The 21700-nt window shown below is 37.8% G+C and overlaps 1 protein-coding gene across 9 annotated transcripts in view; it reads right to left on the bottom strand.

The window, feature by feature from the left end:
* The window catches only part of PDE4D (phosphodiesterase 4D), a 1564000-nt gene that overhangs the window by 207414 nt on the left and 1334886 nt on the right, over positions 1-21700 (bottom strand). For all 9 annotated transcript variants that reach the window (XM_043887126.1, XM_043887128.1, XM_043887124.1 and 6 more), the window contains one exon: positions 5429-5465. In XM_043887126.1, the coding sequence (XP_043743061.1) occupies positions 5429-5465 (37 nt within the window). The remainder of the gene's footprint in view (positions 1-5428; positions 5466-21700) is intronic.

Here is a 21700-nt window from a genome sequence, read left to right as displayed (position 1 = left end):
ATACTGGAGCCAAATTGTGATTATTTACAAGATAGAAAGGTCATTTTGGCAGAAAATGTCTTTCCAAGTTATGTTTGATTAAACTATATGAACTTGCTGTTTTTGTATGCCAGCAAAGGTTGAATATTGATAATTTCATATAGTTCAACCCCAAAGGTATTTAGATTCCTAGAACATGCTACTGAAATTTATTTTAATGAAGGATAAAAAACCCAACAGGTAGAAGCAACTGAAATCTGATGATTTTCTTCTTTCTTAGAGAAAGAAACAAGGAGATCCTATTGGATTCAATGATAAGACCACAAGATTGCTATTTCTGGGTGAAACGGGAAAAGACATACAGAGGTGTTTTTTAAAAATCAACAATGTCCCATTACCATGGGATAGTAATGTTCTACAGGGTTAATAACCACCATGTTTTTCCTAAAATTACCCTAGGTGCTATAATTTTGGTAAGAATAAAGGTGAAATGATTGCGCTGTTCCTACTCTGTACCTTTAAATCAAGTGTATCTCGCTCAATCTGAGTGATGTGAGGGTGGGGGATACAAGATAACATCTGGATATTTTCTGCCCTTTGTTGAACTAAAGATTCCACTTCTTTGAATACTGCACACTTCCAGGGGAGGATTCTAATTGACAAAGAATTTTACAAGGTGGTCACTCATGAACTGATACAAATAAGGGAAAAGGTAGGGCCAGAGGCAACTGGTTACAAAGCAGGGTTCCTATACTGCATCGGTGTTGTGCCTCCTTGGTGTTCCTTGGCCCCTTAAGATCTCTGGCCAAACTGAGACTTCACCCTTGGGAGGAAAAGGTCAGCTGCTAAGTGGTATCAGATGACATGACATCATTCCTGTCAACACTTACTCTAAGGAAATACCCAAACATAAAGATTTCAGCATAAGCACAGAAGAATATTTCAAATGTAAAACAATAAAATATTTAGAGCTGTTATTTTCCTGGGAGCAAAAAGATTCTGAATTTGCAGGGGGAAACATAAGAAACTAAAAGTGGAAAAGTGTTTAGATTGAACACCAGCAAGAATTTCTAACCCTGACAGTGTTACAGACTTGGGAATAGAATATGGAGGGGTGGTGGAGGATCTTTCCTGAAGGTTATGTTTATGCTTGATGCTTTAGGTTCAGCTCTGTCCATCAAAGTGGAATATGATCTTGCACATTTTCCCAATTTCTCTTACAACCTAAGATTTTATTCTCTTAGCTTCACAGGAAACTGTGGCTGGGGAACAACAGCGAGGGATCCTTTCATGCGTTGGAGATGAAGGTAAAGCATGAAGAAATGAGTTCTCAAGAAGAGGCAGACAATGAGATGGGCTTGGAAGGAGCCTCTGAGCAGCTGAGACAGCAGGAGGCCCATTTTAAAGAATTATGAGAAGGAAAATACACACAGGAAATCAACCCTGAATAGTCACTGGAAGGACTTTCGCCGAAGCTCCAATACTTTGGCCACCAGATGTGAAGAGCCAACTCATTGGAAAAGACCCTGATACTGGGAAAGATGGAGGGCAGGAGAAAAGGGTGATAGAGGACAAGATGGTTGGATGGCATCACCAACTCAATGGACACGAGTGTGAGCAAACTCCAGGAGATGGTGAAGGACAGGGAAGCCTAGTGTGCTGTAGTTTATGAGATGGAAAGAGTCAGACACAACTTACTGACTCAACAACGACAACAAATACACACAGGAAAATAAACTGAAAGGGGTAGAAAGTAAAATGTCAGTCTTTTGGGGTTTAGAATTATAGGGACTTTTCTTTTTCTTCCTTTTACTCATATTTATTTTTTGTATGCCAAAGGTTTTATTTTGAAAGTAGTATGGCTTTTTTCATTGGAATAATCTAGTGTGAAATTAGCAACCCCAAAGCATGTTGGGAACGAGGGGAATATTTTGGCCTATTTCAACACTTCCCTGAATGACCTGTTAAATGTCTATAGTCTTCTCTGAATATTGGTGAAAACAACCATGGTATAGTTGACCAATAATATTGGTTTCAACTCAAGTGACAAAAACATCTTCCCATTTAAGCATCATAATATTTAGCATTAAATGGTGAATACTCCAGCCTATACTATAACTTTGAGGAGGGACTTCCCTGTAGTTCAGATGCTAAAGAATCTGTCTGCAGTGCAGGAGATCCAGGTTTGATCCCTGGGTCAAAAAGCAGAATGGCAACCCACTCCAGTAGTCTTGTCTGGAGAATTCCATGGACAGAGGAGCCTGGTGGGCTACAGTCTGTAGGGGTCACAAAGAGAGTTGGACACGACTTAGCGACTAACACTACCCTACATTACAAAATAAGCTTGTGGTGCCCAATTAAGCTGAAGAGAAGGCCACAGACAACTGCTGCTAACTGGTTCTTCTTTCATAGTTCCTTCCCCAAAGATGCTCTATCAAAATAGTTCAGGGTTCAATAGGCTTTAAAATAAAATTCTGACTTCCCTGTAACTCAAATGGTAAAGAACTTGCCTGCAATGCAGGAGACCAGGGTTCAATGCCTGGGTCAGGAAGACCCTCTGGAGAAGTGAATGGCAATCCACTCCAGTATTCTTGCCTGGAGAATTCCATGGACAGAGAAGCCTGGCAGGCTACAGTTCGTGGGGTCGCAAAGAGTTGGACACGACTGAGCAACTAGCACATACATATATAGAGTTTTTTAGATTATAAACTCTTGTAAAAGGCCACTTGTGAAAGCTGTGATGCAGCCACTTATAAAGAATCTGCAGCCTTTTGGGCAATAACTACCTTCCATAAGGTGATATGAGTCATTAAGCTAATCATAAACAAACTTTCGTAAGTAGATTCTAAGGATTATTTTCAGGCATCATATATACCCACAAATTATACAGAGTGTTTTTTATTCAAAGATCCAATTTCAAGGGTATTATTAGTAAGTACACATCCTAGTTAAACAGTTCATTGACAGAGACTAAGTGATATTTTACATAATATGTTTCTCAGTATATCAATTATAATACTTTACAGAAACTGTCTGATATGGAAAAGACTAGATTTCCTTAAAATTGGAGAGTATTAATGGCAAGGTTCAAGTCGAAATTTATTGATCAATTAGTTGGAGATTAACACATACTACTTGACATAAGATATACAGATTACTTTTTTTCACATTTTACTACATACTTAAGTGTATTGTTCTTACAACACCTAGAGGTTTTAGTTGGAAGCAAGAATAGTGACCTAAATATATTCAGGTTGGAATGATTGTTTCTATATTTGATGATGGTTATTTGTATATTATCTTACCTGATTTAGTCTGTTACTCAGCTTTAGGTATAAATTTATGGGTTCTTGACAGCTATTGATTAAAAGTCTTTAGCTTTGTAAGATTTTATTATCACAAAATATGATGAAACATGACTGTAATTTTTTTAACATAGAAATATAATTATTAGAAAAAACTAATGATCTCCAGTAAAATTTTAAACAAATGAGACTTAAACTTCCAAAAGGGGGGGTGGCGGTATTCTATTTTTAATAGCCCGCATTAATGAAAAATATCACTACATACTTTGCTATTTATGGATTCATTAAATTTTGATCTAATTATAGCAATTAAAAACTTCAGGAAATTTGGGATTTCCCTTGTGGCTCAGAGGTAAAGAATCTTCCTGGCAATGCAGGAGATGCAGGTTCGATCCCTGGGCTAGGAAGATCCCACATGCTACAAAGGGGCTCTTGGAAACAAGAGAAATCACTGTTGTGAGAAACCTTCACTCTGCAACTAAAGAGCAACCCCTGCCCACCACAGCCAGAGAAAAGTCTGCCCAGCAACGGAGACCCAGCACAGCCAAAAACAAATAAATTTTTTAAAATGTCAGGAAATTTGAAAAAGTATTAGAACCATACATAATTCTGCTATCCAAACACTGTCATTATTCATTTTTAAAAACAATACCTATTATGAAATTTTGGAGATCAAAGAAGCCTTGCTGATAACAACACAAAATTCATTAAGTATTCTATTTTCTAGAAATAAGCTTGGTGTTATTTCAATCTCTTGATAACCTTATGAGACAAGTATTCTTGTGTCATTTCACAGAGGAGAACAGGCTTGCCCATGCACATTCATTAGCAAGAGTAGGTGAAAGGCTTTGACTGGGGTCTATCTTAAACCAGCTGAATCCCCAATCTTACCAACTGGGAAAAAAAGTCATAGAGAAGTTAGTGAGTTGCTTATGTCACTAGAGCTAGTTTTGACGTAACCTAGCCTTGATTATCATTTTTTTTTTTTGATTATCATTTTTATAACCCTCTACAAGTGAAGTTGCTCAGTCATATCCGACTTTTTGTGACCTCATGGACTGTAGCCCACCAGGCTCCTCCATCCATGGAATTTTCTAGGCCAGAGTACTGGAGTGGGTTGCCACGTCCTTCTCCAGGGGATCTTCCTGACCCAGGGATTGAACCTGGGTCTCCCGCATTGCAGGCAGATGCTTTACCCTCTCTTATTAACAGTCAGTGTTGACTTTAATGCTTCATGTGCTCACTCTCTCAGTTGTGCCCGACTCTGCGACCCCATGGACTATAGCCCACCAGGCTCCTCTATCCATTGGGTTCTCCAGGCAAGAATACTGGAGTGGGTTGCCATTTCCTGCTCCAAACCTGCTTCATGCCCCAGGTTAAATCAGTTTAATCCCATTCCATCCCTAGTCTGCCCATACCAGTAGCTCTCAACTTTCCCTGAGAAAATACTGGGGTTTTAAAAATTATACTGCCTGGGTCCAGATTTTTGGATTCAATTGATCAGAGGTGCAGCATGGGATAAACTCTCTCCAGGCGATTCTACTGTGTAGCTATAGTTGAGAAGCACTGGTCTATGCTAAGAATATCAGGTTATCAACTACTTTATATTCTAAAATTCTTTAGATTTTTTTCACCTTCTAGTATTTCTGGGGTCATGTGGTTAAAGTGTTTTCATGATTTGTATACCTAAAAGGAACACATAAACATAAATATGCCATTCAGTTAAATCTCTGGACAAATACCATGTTTAAAAGGAGAGTAAATAAAGCATCAGGTTGAATTGGAATATTGAATTTCAAGCACTAATCATGCACCTAATTATACTAAATGTAATTTAATCCATGATATAGTTTTCCTCTTCTAGTGCTTATGTCAATTAAGGAAATGTGGTCCCACTTAAGTATGTCACTTGGGCAATTTGTAATTTGAAGCAAAGATACTCTTTGGGTCTATGGATTTATAAGAAACAGACCAATATAGACAAGGTTATATTCTCTAGCATTGCTTTCAGATTACTTGAGTGAACCACAGAATTTGTATCTGTACTTGTGTTTGATTTAGAATGAAGTTAAGAACCAGAACTAATTCCTGCCATTAACATTTTCTGAGGACTGAAAAACCTGTCCAGCAGCAAGTGTGCTTACCTGTGCAAAGGGAGTCACAATCAGGTCATCTCCATGTCTGAAAAAGAAACCAAATCCCATATTAGATGACACTGGTCACTCTAGGACCACTTTCAAGCCATATTAAATAGTATGTTTCACAATCACAAATCCCCAAAGAGAATTACAGTAATTCCATCCTTATTCTTCAACACATATCCTTCTCAGTCACAAGGGTGAAGATGTGTCTTCTGGGATGTTAACTATTTTCCAGTTCCCTGGGTGAAAAGAGGGGCTTCTTGATCATCAACCAAGGTCACTGACAGTTATTAAGCACACAAGATATACAACAGTAGAAATGGAGTTCCAGCAGCAGGACCTGAGTTTACTCTTGGCTGCTTATTATAGGTATTACTGAGGGGCACCCTGGAAGGAGCCAGCAATGGCAGTGACTCTGGTGAGAGGTCCCTGGACCATCTAACACTGGAAGGTGCTGAGCATCACTGTGTGTGAGCCTTGGATGGGCTCGGAACTGTAGATAACACGGGGCTGCATCAGACGCTAATAAAAACCCAGTGGAACTTTTCAACTGACTCAGGTCCCAGCCACCGTAGTTACTGGGGAATGTTACCCTGTGTGTGCTGTTGCTATAGCGACCTGAGTGACACAGTGCCAAGGATGCAGGGGCAAGGTGTCAGCATGACGTCTCTCTTGGAGGGACAGGGAGAGGCAAGGAAAGTTGTGCAACAGTCTACTTGGAAGAAAGTGAGAAACCCGGGCCCAGAGTTCTTTCGTGGTATTTCTTAGCATGAACAGTTCGTGAGAAGGATTTCCAAAATCTCCACGGGGTATTTCTTGATCTAGCTAGCTGGAGCCCTTTAATCAAAAGGGAATGGAATTATTCTACACAGAAAGCTTCCGGACATGACCCTGAGAACACTGCAGCTGAACAGTTCGCTCACTCATGAACAATTCTGGAAAGGGCTTGAGTGACCTAAAACAACAGTCGGGAAATATGCTTCAGCACTAGCGGCATATGGATGACATTAGTAAACGGATCGTTACCAATAACTAGACCAGTTGCTTCAGTCATCATCAAGTTCCACAGAGATCTTCAAATTCAAAGTGTGGGAAAAATAAAGCAGAAAAGGGATAGTACATGCTTTTAAGGAAATATTTGTTATTTTGCACCCTCTTCATTTCACAATTATGTTTTTGAGGGGCATCTGCTCTTTGGAGAGATTATGCAGACAGCCAAAATTTATCTCATACAAAATCTAGATACTTTTCAAAGATACAGTCTTTGCTTCCAGTTTATTCTTTATAACTGCCCGACTACCAAGTTTATTTCCTAAGAACTTAGTCACCTTGACGAAGGCACAACATCATTCAAATATTAATCCCTGGAAATAAGTCTTTTAATTTTTCACATGAATTACACTGGATTTGAATCACTCTAAACTGAAAAGCATGTGAGCATATGTAAAAACACTTAATTCTATCTTTGGTTATATTTCACTCCCAAGCACTGAAAATAATTTATTTAGAATATACAATATTTAGGGTAATTTATCAGTCTTGCTTCCCTTTCCCTGTCGAAGCATAAAGGAAGTTACAGTTTTAGTGATGGAGATATTTCACCCTTTTGACTTGACCAGAAATTGTTTTAGCCAAATATCTCGACTGTCTCATTTTAGTCAGAGTAGAATTATTTCTAGCATTTCAGTGGCAAATGCCCTTAAAAAATAGCTAAACTTTTCTTTTCAAAATTATGTAAGGTTTAAATTATCTCTGAATATATAATGGATGTATAATTAAAAAAAAATCTTTGTCTCAGTCTTTGTCAGTCACCTGCTCTGGTTAACATGAGCTGAACCAGAGTCACCCCCTATGGTCCCTGGGGCTGGGGCAGCCTCTCCCCTTCCTCAGAGACAAAGCCTGCTGAGTTCTGAGCCAGCGCTACTGGAGGCAGGGGAATGTGAGGCTCAATAGGGCACTATTGAATATTCTGTTTTTCCAGAGAGGAACGACCACAGAGTCAAGAACCACTCCTTTGGCCATCCTTCTGCTACTTTTGCAGCATTTACTACAGCACTTTATTTTCTACCCTCATTCTTTCTGTAATAAGAAGCCAGCAACACTGACAAGAAACCGAAAGAGAGAAATCAAAAAGCAAACCCTCACAGAGACTTCACTGGGATCCATAAAGTACTCAAGTACTTAAATGAGGAAAAGCTTCTTGCCTTCTTAATAAATTAAGTTCAACCAACAGCAGCACCTGAAAATAGAGCTTTGTAAACTAGTTCATTTCAAGATTGTGTGTGAAACACACGTGCCAATGACCTTTCCACACTATTATGACCAACCCAGAAGAAAAATGAGATGCAGTTAATTAGAAGAACATTTATACTTTATTGAGTAAAGACTTCTAATCCTATAAAGCTAAAAAGGATTAGTGGCCACAAAGTACCTGCTGCTTCTGAGTAACATGCATTGCAAATTTCAGGATGATACGTGGCTGGATGAACTAGTGCTTTGAAGAGGAGCCACAGGTTGAGGCTTACTTTCTGAATATTGTGTAAACTTTTTGATCTTCCACGCTTCACTGTCTCTGGCTATAAAACCAGAAAGTTGTTCTCCTCTGGAGTTTGTCAATAGGATTAGGGAATTGATAAACACACAGACAATGGTATTTTGAAATCCTAGTGTCTTTCTTCATTTAGACTTGAAACTATCACCTATGCATTGTCACCCTTGATCCTCCTCTTTTAGAATTAGAAACTAATTAGAGAACAAGTATGTTCTATTTTTAATATGTACATTAAAATGTTTCTGGGAACCCAACATAAAAAGTGCATAAAAAGCATAAAAATGCTTCTGGGAGCCCTGTTTGACAACACCCAAGAATTAGCCACAGGAGGAACTTTTCTATTCACCACTCTTTACTCCCATGTTCACAGAAGTACAGACATAGAAAACAAACAAACAAATATGTAATACAATATACCTGATATTTTAAAAAGCTACTATATGCATATACCAAATATAAGACTCATATCAACTATAGAAACTTTGGGAAATACAGAAAAACCTTGAGTCACCCAAAGATAACTGTTGATAACACTTTCCTTCTGGATATGTGAGCACATGTATGTTATATAGGATTTTTATAGATACATGATTTCTTGCATAATTAGAATCCTACTCTAATTCCACTTTATAGCTTGTTTTTAACACTAAACCTGTTGAATCATGAAAAATTTTACATGCCTTTATACATTTTTTTTTTCATTTAGCAGTGTTTTATTCAAAAGCTTCTCAGCACCATCTAGCTGTCAGAAAGAATGGATGATACCCCTTTTTGTGCCCACCCAAATCCCAATTCCAGAGGCAGAAGTTGAACCATTTGGTTCATCCTTCTAATGATTATAATTCAGATCATGATAAGGTTTTGGTTGTTCTTTCATTTGCTTTCTCTAACCCTCTACTTAACCATGATTCAAGAAGGGTACCCTAATATTTGAGCTCTCAAAACTGCGTGGTGCCTGACAGGAACACTGTCCCTCCTAGGCAGCAGTCAATGAATTCAGTTTTTCTCAAGGTAATTCTATGTGCCTCCAATAGCCAGGAGTGGGAGGTTGATCAAAACACATGATGGCTTCCAGTTATTTTGTACTATGGGAAATGCCTTTATACTTTTAAATGGGGCTTCCCCGATGGATAGGAGACAGGGGTTCGAGCCTTTAGTCAGGAAAATCCCTGGAGGAGGAAATGACAACCCACTCCAGTATTCTTGCCTGAAAAATCCCATAGACAGGGTAGCCTGGTGGACTACAGTCTAAACAAGGTCACAAGAAGTCAGACACAACTGAGTGACTAAGCACACATACTTTTTAAATGGGCTTTCCAGGTGGCTCAGTGGTAAAGAATCTGCCTGCCAATACAGGAGATGCAGGAGATCCCCTGGAAGAGGAAATGGCAACCCATTTCAGTATACTTGCCTGGGAAATCCCACAGACAGAGGAGCCTGGTGGGCTACAGTCCATGGGGTCGCAAAGAGTTGGTCACAACTGAGCACACAGGCATACTTTTAAACAATTTCTGATAACTGTAGCCTAAGTTTAGTAATCTCTAAACTTTTCAAGCAGATGTATATCTAAATGTATTGTAATGTAACTACTAATTCTATTTTAAAATAAAATAGATTCTAATAATTGTACAAATTACTCAAATGTATTTTAGTTCATTCATTCCTTTAAAAACAACCTAGTAAATGCTTATTTTGATAAAATGTTCATAAGACAAAGCCAAATATTAAAATACTACTTGAGAAATAGTGTTCATTGTGTACTAAATAAAGGCGATGCTGAATATTTCATGCTGCTACCCTTTTTAAAAAATTGAAGTATAGCTGATTTATGTTAGATCAGTTTTAGGTGTACAGCACCGTGTGTTGCTACCCTTTTTAATTAAAATCATGAAACTATCATTTCAGACAATAAAAATATTCTTGAAACTTGGCAACTAAGACATTTTGTGAAACCATATCATATTTTTCCTAGGTATCATTTTTTAATGATTTGCTTTTCCCAAAAAATAATGTTGTTCTCTGAGAAAATATGAATGCCACATTTAAGAATATAACAAATCTTTTTAAATTACTTATGAAGGAGGTATTATGAATTCCATAAATTCCTAGTAGACACAATACTACTGCAACAAAATAACAACAACAACAAAGAAAAACTCTTCTTCACTGTCTATCAGATTCACCTGAAAATATGGTTTCTCTGCTTCACCTTTTAGTTTAGAACTAGCTTCACTATAACTAAAAAAATAAAAAAGACTAGTACTTCCACTGTGGGACCCCAGGGACTGAAGTTACTATAACAAGAAGCTAACATCAGCCACACCTGAAAGTAATGTTCTTTGTTGCTACGGGCCACTTAGAATTAAGTAACCAAGCAAAAGCTTGGTCAAAATCATAACTACCAAGAACTTGAATTCTGGCAGGAATGTCCGGGAACATTTGAGTGAGGACTAAAAATAATGTAAGTTACTATAAGATCAAATTTAAAGCAATTCAGAACTATGTACAGCAGTATGATTCAATCTGAATTTTTTCAATATCAAATTCCAAGTCATTTGTGCATGTCTGTATACATAGTTTCAATGGTTTTTCTATAATTCTGACCATAATTATCAGTCATCAAGCTGAAATGTTAACCCTCACTTGAAAATCAACTTTGCATTTAAAATCCATACTAGAAGATAAGGTGTCCGTAGGTATGTGGATTTATCTCTGGGCTTTCTATTTTGTTCCATTGATCTATATTTCTGTCTTTGTGCCAGTACCATACTGTCTTGATGACTGTGGCTTTGTAGTAGGGCCTGAAGTCAGGCAGGTTGATTCCTCCAGTTCCATTCTTCTCTCTCAAGATTGCTTTGGCTATTTGAGGTTTTTTGTATTTCCATACAAAATTGTGAAATTATTTGTTCTAGTTCTGTGAAGAATATCATTGGTAGCTTGATAGAGATTGCATTGAATCTATAGATTGATTTGGGTAGTATACTCATTTTCACAATATTGATTCTTCCAATCCATGAACAAGGTATATTTCTCCATCTATTTGTGTCTTCTTTGATTTCTTTCACTAGTGTTTTATAGTTTTCTATGTATAGGTCTTTTGTTTCTTTAGGTAGATATATTCCTAAGTATTTCACTCTTTTTGTTGCAATGGTGAATGGTATTATTTCCTTAATTTCTCCTTCTGTTTTCTCATTGTTAGTGTATAGGAATGCAAGGGATTTCTGTGTGTTCATTTTATATCCTGCAATTTTACTATATTCATTGATTAGCTCTAGTAGAGTCTTTAGTAGAGCTCTAGTAGAGTAGATTCTGGTAGAGTCTTTAGGGTTTTCTATGTAGAGGATCATGCCATCTGCAAACAGTGAGAGTTTCACTTCTTGTTTTCCTATCTGGATTCCTTTTATTTCTTTTTCTGCTCTGATTGCTGTGGCCAAAACTTCCAAAACTATGTTGAATAGTAGTGGTGAGAGTGGGCACCCTTGTCTTGTTCCTGATTTTAGGGGAAATGCTTTCAATTTTTCACCATTGAGGATAATATTTGTTGTGGGTTTGTCATATATAGATTTTATTATGTTGAGTTATGTTCCTTCTATTCTTGCTTTCTGGAGAGTTTTTATCATAAATGGATGTTGAATTTAGTCAAAGGCTTTCTCTGTATCTATTAAGATAATCATATGATTTTTATCTTTCAATTTGTTAATGTGGTGTATTACATTGATTGATTTGTGGATATTAAAGAATCCTTGCATTCCTGGGATAAAGCCCACTTGGTCATGATGTATGATCTTTTTAATATGTTGTTGGATTCTGGTTAAAGGAGGCAAGAATATACAATGGAAAAAAGACAACCTCTTTAACAAGTGGTGCTGGGAAAACTGGTCAACCACTTGTAAAAAATGAAACTAGAACACTTTCTAACACCATACACAAAAATAAACTCAAAATGGATTAAAGATCTAAATGTAAGACCAGAAACTATAAAACTCCTAGAGGAGAACATAGGCAAAACACTCTCCGACATAAATCACAGCAAGATCCTCTATGACCCACCTCCCAGAATATTGGAAATAAAAGCAAAAATAGACAAATGGGACCTAATGAAACTTAAAAGCTTTTGCACAACAAAGGAAACTATAAGCAAGGTGAAAAGACAGTCTTCAGAATGGGAGAAAATAATAGCCAATGAAGAAACAGACAAAGGGTTAATCTCAAAAATATACAAGCAACTCCTGAAGCTCAATTCCAGAAAAATAAATGACCCAATCAAAAAATGGGCCAAAGATCCAAACAGACATTTCTCCAAAGAAGACATACAGATGGCTAACAAACACATGAAAAGATGCTCAACATCACTCATTATCAGAGAAATGCAAATCAAAACCACAATGAGGTACCATTACACGCCAGTCAGGATGGCTGCTATCCAAAAGTCTACAAGCAATAAATGCTGGAGAGGGTGTGGAGAAAAGGGAACCCTCTTACACTGTTTGTGGGAATGCAAACCAGTACAGACACCATGGAGAACAGTGTGGAGATTCCTTAAAAAACTGAAAATAGAACTGCCATATGACCCAGCAATCCCACTCCTGGGCATACACACCGAGGAAACCAGATCTGAAAGAGACACGTGTACCCCATTGTTCATTGCAGCACTGTTTATAACAGCCAGGACATGGAAGCAACCTAGATGCCCATCAGCAGACGAATGGATAAGGAAGCTGTGGTACATATACACTATGGAATATTACTCAGCCATTAAAAAGAATTCATTTGAATCAGTTCTAATGAGATGGATGAAACTGGAGCCCATTACACAGAGTGAAGTAAGCCAGAAAGATAAAGACCAATACAGTATACTAATGCATATATATGGAATTTAAAAAGATGGTAATGATAACCCTATATGCAAAACAGAAAAAGAGACACAGATGTACAGAACAGACCTTTGGACTCTGTGGGAGAAGGCAAGGGTGGGATGTTCAGAGAGAACAGCATTGAAACAAGTATACTATCAAGGGTGAAACAGATCACCAGCCCAGGTTGGATGCATGAGACAAGTGCTCAGGGCTGGTGCACTGGGAAGACTCAGAGGGATGGGATGGGGAGGGAGGCGGGAGGGGGGATTAGGATGGGGAACACATGTAAATCCATGGCTGATTCATGTCAATGTATGGCAAAAACCACTACAATATTGTAAAGTAATTAGCCTCCAACTAATAAAAATAGATGGGAAAAAAAAAAAGGAAAAAAAAATCCATACTAGAAACAAAAAGGAAAAACTCCAAATGGAGAAACGAAATTACAGCCCTTTCCTCAATTTTAACAGACAAATAAGCTAATACCTATTCTATGAAAACAGGTGTATGAGAACATCCAAGTTCTTAACTTTATGAGGAAACAGTTTATGTACTTTTAACCCTTTCTTTTGGCCTTGAATTGTAATTTCCTAATAGACTTGAATAGTAATTTAAACTAACCCCCTTTCCACTGATGCTCAGCAAAATCACTCAATGTTGATTTCAGCACTGGGGGCCCTTTTAATATGTTCTTATTATTTTTTATTTCTTACATGGGCTTTCAGTACAACTACTTTGAAAAATCAAAGTACAAATATCCAACAAACTGATAAATAGTAGTAGTAATAATTTCAAACAATTATAATTATTATAAAAGAATGTGTGTGCTCAGTCACTCAGTTGTGCCTGACTCCACAACCCCATGGACTGTAGCCCTCCTGGCTCCTCTGTCCACAGGATTTCCCAGGCAAGAGTACTGGAGTGGGTTGCCATTTCCTTCTCCAGGGGATCTTCCTGACCCAGGGATCAAACGGGCGTCTCCTGCATCTCCTGCATTGGCAGGAAGATTCTTTACCACTGAGCCACCTGGGAATCCCCTATAAAATAATAACAGTAATTAATATTTATCAAACAATTACTATGCACTAGGCACTATGCAAAAGAACATTACACTGATTATCCCCTATTAGGTGTGGTGTTTTTTTTTGTAGATTAGTAATGGGAGGCCTAAGAAGGACAAAAAAATCAAATGCCCATGGCGTGATGGGGCCAGCATTCAAACACAGGCAGTATGACTCTTGATGGGTCTGTGCTTAAACACTGTACAATTTGGCATCAGTAGTGGCACTTATCAATGCCAAAAGCACATTCCAAACAATCCCTAATTGCTAGTACATTTTTCATTTCATGAAGCTGATATATAAAGACAACAAATGGAAGAGTTAATGTAAAAATGCAGAACAAAACAAAACAAATCACTAAAATGACTTACAAAACAGTCTCTATCCATCTACTGATTTTCACGTCCTTCTCCCCTAAACTAAAATAATAAGATGAAATCAAATAATTTTTGGTTTCCTACTGAGGTGATAATTCTGGCTGAGAGTTCAATATCATATGTTCATATTCAGAGTGCAGAAAAATTACATGCATGTCATACTTAACAAATGTCTCAGGAGATGGCATTTATGTGCATATGCATGCGTATGGAAATACTCCCATATAAATATATTTATGTATACATTGTGTGTGCATTTGAGTGCAATCCTAGAGAAAGTATTTTGATTTTCTGCCTCTCTATTTCAAATAAGGGAGGATAAAAGTATTGTGGAGGAAAAGGTGCATCCTTATCAGTATAAGGAGAATTTACTATATTGTCTGTACCACTCAAGGTAAAAACCCTTCAAACACCATCCGCTCTGCAAAATTTCATTTTAAGGTATATTTCCTAAGATTAAAAGCATATAATGTCAATGCAAGGTCATCAATTGTAACAGATGTACCACTCTGGTATCAGACAGAAAGTATATGAGGAATCTCTATGCTTTCCTCTTAATTTTTCTGTGAAACTAGAAATGCTGTCCAAAGTAAAACCTTTTTAAAACATAAAGAAAGAAGTTATATCACAGAACTTTAGAAAGGAATGTGACTTTGAAAGCTATACAGTCTTCTAGAATTTAAATCATTTGCTCACTTCTTACTCACATTTTAAGAATTAAGGTCTGGCCTGATATTTGACCAAAAACATTTTTAAAACAAAACCCCTCGTTTTTTGGCCCACGTATGCTCATACCACATGCATTGATAAGAAAGTAAATGAAACTGGAGCTAAGGCAACATAAGCAAAAATTCTCTAGTCTTCTTTGTCATAAGACAAAATTTAAGGCTTCATTAGAGAATACACATGATGCCAATAAATGGCCTCAAATTTGTTACTTAAATGACGGCATGAAAGATGATCCACTGTCAAAATTATACAGCTAATGGTTTTCTAGATGGAAGAAGTTAAAAACAATTTGTGGACATAGCGACACTCTCTGAGCCTATTTATTTCGTGTAATAAAAGCCAATATGAGAAAGGGATCCTTCCAGGCGTGTTGATGGCACAAATCACTGTCATGTAATGGTGATGCCTGACCTCCATGGAGAGGGAAGAAGGACAGGAAAGGGTTGAGTACACAGCCAGCTTTCATAAGCGTCCTCACTCCATTGTAGGAACAGGTTCTTCTTCCCTAGTTCATCTTATTTGACAGGCCCATTCTTAATGTCAGTGGCCCTGCCCGCTTGGTTTTTCTCCAGGACGGGTTCCCAGGGAAAAGATTTATGGGTAGCAAGAACAACAATTTTTTAAGATGTGCATGAGGTAAAACAATACCATAGGTTAAAAGAAGGGTGTGATCAAAAAGACAGGCATGAGAGTAGGATGCTTTCTGTGCAAATACTATGTACCAGATCCTGCTCTACTGACCCATGGAATTTAATTCTGATGCCTCTGCATTAAATGGATGCTCATATTCCCATCCTAAGATAAAGAACTGGGCTCAGAGAACTTGAGTAACTCATTGGCGGTCATGTGCAAGTGGAAGAATTCAGTGGTTTCCAAAAATGCCAGGCTGAGACCTGGTTCTTGCCCAACAGAATGTTCACTGGCTTTTGTGAAGAAGAGAATATGAACCAAGGAGTGAGGTTTTTTAAAACAAAGCCACATTAAAAAAAAAAGAAGCTAACTGTACTCCTTTAGAAGACTCATTTATTTTGAGAATATGTGCCACTCTCTTTATAAAAAAAATCAAGTGAAATGTCTTTGGAAAATAAAATGATTGTGTATATCAATGGGAATTTCCTTGTTAAATAAATAAAGTAATTTATCTGACAAAGTAAGCACTTAGTAACCCAGTGTCAGTCCCCAATGGTTTCTGAAGTTTTATTGAGTCACAAACTCCCAAGGCATGAAAATGAGCAGTGGAGCTGGATTTGAACCCAGGTTTTAAATGCTGTTTCACTTCTACTGCACCATGCTGCTTTCTGCATGCACAAATGGATTCAGACTCTTCTGAAGCCCCATAGAAGTCCATATTCTAGATTCTAGAACAGCACGGCCCAACAGGTGTTTGCAATGGTGGAAATGTTCTCTTTCTGCACTAAGTCAGTATCTACCAGCCACAGTGGCTACTTAGGGCTGAAAATGTGGCTAGGGCAACTGAGGAACTGAAGGCCACTTTTATTGAATTTTAATTAATTTAAATTAAGAGAAATCTGTCACCTGTGGCTAGTGACTTGTCATCTCAACTGGTGCAGCTTTTGAGCAATTTTTACAAAACTTCAGTTACAAATTTTCCAAGGAAGACAATGTTTTATACAACCAAAAAAAGTCTACTCTAAGCTTAAGGACAAAAGAGCACTGATATATTAACATAACAGAAATTCTTGATTATTTCTCTAAGTGGAAAGATCTGCCAAATTCCCATCAAGATTTTCCACCCATGAAAGGGAAATAAAGATTTTAGTTCAACTGCTTTAATTTTTCTATTCTCACCTAGAGGCTACTGTATCGGCCAGCAAATGCCAAATGAGTGGTCCAGCAGCAGCTGTTGGTTGATATCACTATGTTCTAACTCACATTGTGCATGTGTGTGTGTGTACATGCTCAAAAGACAGACTTTTGAGCAGAATTTTGTGATTTCTAAAAGTGAGCTAATGATATTTTCTCCTTTCCTTACAGGATTGTTTTGAAGATCAAGTATTGAACTTCACGGGAGAATCTTACGGCAACTATAAAGATTATACGGATGCTAGGCAAGTGTAAGAATAAATTCATGTATACAGTTCAGTTCAGTCGCTGAGTCGTGTCTGACTCTTTGCGACCCCATGGACTGCAATACGCCAGGCTTCCCTGTCCATCACCAACTCCTGGAGTTTACTCAAACTCAAGTCCATTGAGTTGGTGATAGCACAGGAAATTCCCATCTCATCCTCTGTCGCTCCCTTCTCCTCCTGCCTTCAATCTTTCCCAGAATCAGGGTCTTTTCCAATGAGTCAGCTCTTCACATCAGGTGGCCTAAGTATTGGATTTCAGCTTCAGCATCAGTCCTTCCAATGAATATTCAGGACTGATTTTCTTTAGGATGGACTGGTTGGATCTCCTTGCAGTCCAAGGAACTCTCAAGAGTATTCTCCAACACCACAGTTCAAAAGCATCAATTCTTCAGCACTCAGCTTTCTTTATAGTCCAACTCTCACATCCATACATGACTACTGGAAAAACCATAGTCTTAACTAGACAGACATATACATCACTTCCCAAAGAGTCTACTGACACTAAAAATCACACAGGGTGAAACATGGTAAATCCTGTAAAAATCCTGAACTTAAACTGATAACTTTGAGGTTTGTTTGTGAACCTTTGCATCATACTTTCACCACTCTTAGAGTGCTCCTTTGTCTGGAGGGCTGGGTTATAGGCAAGCTGTCTGTCTGGGAAACATCAGGTTCCTTTCCTAGAGAAATAGTACAGATGGGCTGCCTGAGTGCTAAGTTGCTCAGTCATGTCCGACTCTTTATCACCCCCATGGACTGTAGCCCGCCAGGCTCCTCTGTCTATGAGATTCTCCAGGCAAGAATACTGGAGTGGGTTGGGTTGCCATGTCCTCCCCTTCAGGGCATCTTCCTGACCCAGTGATCAAACTCATGTCTCTTATGTCTCCTGTGTTGGCAGGTGGGTACTTTACCACTGATGCCACCTGGGAAGCCCACACGATGAGCTTTCTTCAAACAAATGTAAGACAAACAAACAAAAAACACCAACAAACAGTGAAACATGTAGGAAAGTTTACCTACTCTCTAGAGTACGTGGGAAAAATGAATAGGAACTTCAATATAATGAAGATAAATAACGAACATTGAAAGATGTAAAACAAAAGTATGTTGCTAACACACGGAATTAACTCTGTGATTTGTTGCAAAAGAGTTCTTTTACCAACTACCTTTTTTTTTTTTTTTTTACTTTCTGTAAAAATAAACTCATAATTGAAAATAATAATGATTGAATGAAGGTTTTACAAAAAAAAAAAATCACCACAGAGACCTTTAGATAATACATAAACCATAATGCTTGTTTTCTGATTTTTCTGACAAAAACCAAAAATGAAACAAAGGAACAAAAAAAATAAGCAGCCAAACAAAACGGCCCTGATGCACAGAACAAACTCAGTCTGAAATTCTCTGAGTCCCAAAGGAAAAATCAACGTTGAGACACAGAAACATGAGATCTGTATGCAGCCCTGTTCTCCCTGGAAAGAAAACTGGGAGCTAAGAGGACTTGGCCTTGGGACCATTCATAACATTTACTGGCAGACGATGTCAGGCACTGACCTGTTTAAATGATCTCTTGTCACAATGCAGACTCCTACATTTGCAGATATGCCAACAGATGTCCTTTTTTATTCTGCTTTTAACTTATCTACTTCCATGGACAGTTTGTAGGAGTTAAGGTCCTATATATGTCTAGAGGCTAACTATCCAGAGCATGTGTGCTCACTCACTCTTTCATGTCTGACTCTTTGCGACCCCATGGACGGTAGTCCACCAGGCTCCTCTGCTCATGGGATTTTTCAGCCAAGAATACTGGAATGGGTTGCCTTTTTCTCTGCCAGGGAATCTTCCTGACCCAGAGATCAAACCCATGTTTCCTGTGTTTTCTGCATTGATTTTTCAGCAGGTAGATTTTTTGTTTTTACCACTGAGCCACGTCAATGACAACTAAGTTTTATTTATCCAAGGTTAAGAAAACCCTGAAGTCTTAAGACAATGAATGGAAAGCTGACACAAACATCTGAGAGAAACCTCAATAGGAAAATGGAATAATTGGGGATATTTCTTCAGTGAATCTATGCATCAACCACGCCACAAAGTGCTAGAAATCTGATAATAAAGCCCAGTGTTTGATATTCCTAACTTGTTTTTTTCTGAAGAAAAACCACAGATCTGGTTGAAGGCTCTTTATTTCCTATTTGTAATAGCATATTTTAAAATTTTCATCTTATAGGGATTTAGTGAGCATGACTTAATAATAATCCCTAGTATATTTTATCTCATGAAGCACATCATATAAATGTTCCAGTAGTGTGAATATGTTTCCTTATATGGTGCATAAAACTGTACGGATGACATTGAGAACAACTCACTAAGGATCTTAGACTGACAAACAAAATCAATATTTAAAGGAAATGATGTGTAAATGGAGATAGGAATTTATACAGGAATCTCAATAATGACTGGGTAAGTCTGCTTTTCTATCTGGATAAGAATCTAGATTATTTTTTTTCATGACAAGAATGTGTGATCCAAACAAAATTCTTTGACTTGTTGTCATGGATCTATGGTATCTTCAAGCAATACCCAGACATGGAATAGGTACGGTAAATATTTGTTAAATGAGTAAAAGCATGAAATTCTCATTAAAAAATGCAGCCAATTATTAACAATACCTTTATTTAGAATGTGGTAAAAGACACAGATTGGTTACCTCTGTTAGAAATCAAATTTCTTCTTTCTCCTGATCTATCCACTTCATTCCCACAACTCACTGTCAAGATTTAAAGTTCAGGAAATTGTAATTTTATAATACTAGAGAGTGGTTTTGATTTTAGTTTTCTTTAGCTGGAATCAAGATGGCTAGGAGAAATATCAATAACTTCAGACATGCAGATGACACCACCCTTATGGCAGAAAGTGAAGAAGAACTAAAGAGCCTCTTGATGAAAGTGAAAGAGGAGAGTGAAAAAGATGGCTTAAAGGTCAACATTCAGAAAACAAAGATCATGGCATATGGTCCCATCACTTCATGGGAAATAGATGGAGAAACAGTGGAAACAGTGGCTGACTTTTTTTTTTTTGGGCTCCAAAATCACTGCAGATGGTGACTTCAGCCATGAAATTAAAAAGACGCTTGCTCTTTGGAAGAAAAGTTATGACCAATCTAGACAGCATATTAAAAAGCAGAGACATTACTTTGCCAACAAAGGTCCATCTAGTCAAGGCTATGGTTTTTCCAGTAGTCATGTATGGATGTGAGAGTTGGACTATAAAGAAAGCTGAGCACCAAAGAATTGATGCTTTTGAACTGTGGTGTTGGAGAAGACTCTTGAGAGTCCCTTGGACTGCAAGGAGATCCAACCAGTCCATCCTAAAGGAAATCAGTCCTGAGCGTTCATTGGAAGGACTGATGTTGAAGCTGAAACTCCAGTACTTTCGTCACCTGATGCAAAGAGCTGACTCATTTGAAAAGACCCTGATGCTGGGAAAGATCGAAAGCAGGAGGAGAAGGGGACAACAGAGGATGAGATGGCCGGATGGCATCACTGACTCTGTGGACATGAGTTTGAGTAAACTCCGGGAGTTGGTGATGGACAGGGAGGCCTGGCATGCTGCAATCCATGGGGTCTCAAAGAGTTGGACACGACTGAGCGACTGAACTGACTGACTGAGTACATAGAGGAAAGAGTGTTGGGATAAGAAAGCAAGTGGGAGGCCCTGGGCCCAGTATCTATAACTGATACAACTCGATCCTCTTGTGTAATGGCCATTTGTCCCTTACAAGAAATAAGAAGACTTCATAATTTTCAACTTGGTTCATTCATTTAGGGCCATATTGCATTGAGAGCACTGTGTAGGTTACTGTCATTTTTTCATTGAAGATGGTTTTCAAATTTTCCTGATTTTAGTTGAGTAATTATTTTACTTCACACTGTGCTCTTAGAGGTTATGTTCTTTGTATTCACTGAAAAATAAGCCAGCTCTTCCTTGACCAAGGTTGATTTGAGTTTGCTCCCTAGCAGGAATTTGAGCTCATAAAAATTGTATAGTGATCACTTTTCTTATTAAGATACCACTCTCCCCACATTTTTAAAAAAGTAGATGTTACCTTTTGTAAAGTATCAATATTAAGTCTGAGGTCAAAGCTACCTGCACAGTCAATCATTTACAAGTTTCAATAGTTTATCTTCACACTGCCTTTTTCTCTAAAGTTATGGGAGTTGAGGAATGCTCAGGTGACTTTTTTTTTCCCCCCCACAATTAAAACTAGAGTTCAAACACTTAGAAGCATCCTGAGTATGGAGGAAATTCAGAAAATTGTATTCTAAATATTAGGGTAAACTCTCCTAAAGACATAATAGAATTTTAGGAGCCTTAGCATGAAAATAAGGGATTACTAATAAGTTTGGTCAATCTCCATTTTTTTCCCCTCTGCCTTAAGAACTTTTCATAACTAACATTTGTCTCTACATGTCCCCTAAGGTCTCAGGATATATCACTTCGGCAGTGATAAGCAAGGAATATTATTAGAACACATAATTAATTTGCTATTTTCAAAGATTGGAGCATAGTGCAATGATAATCAAACAAATGTTGTGGTAACACATTAAAATG

Source organism: Cervus elaphus, chromosome 25 (genome assembly GCF_910594005.1).
Source record: "Cervus elaphus chromosome 25, mCerEla1.1, whole genome shotgun sequence".
Lineage (NCBI taxonomy): Eukaryota > Metazoa > Chordata > Mammalia > Artiodactyla > Cervidae > Cervus > Cervus elaphus.
The sequence above is the reverse complement of the archived record's forward strand: the minus strand, read 5'-3'. Positions and strand labels throughout refer to the sequence as shown.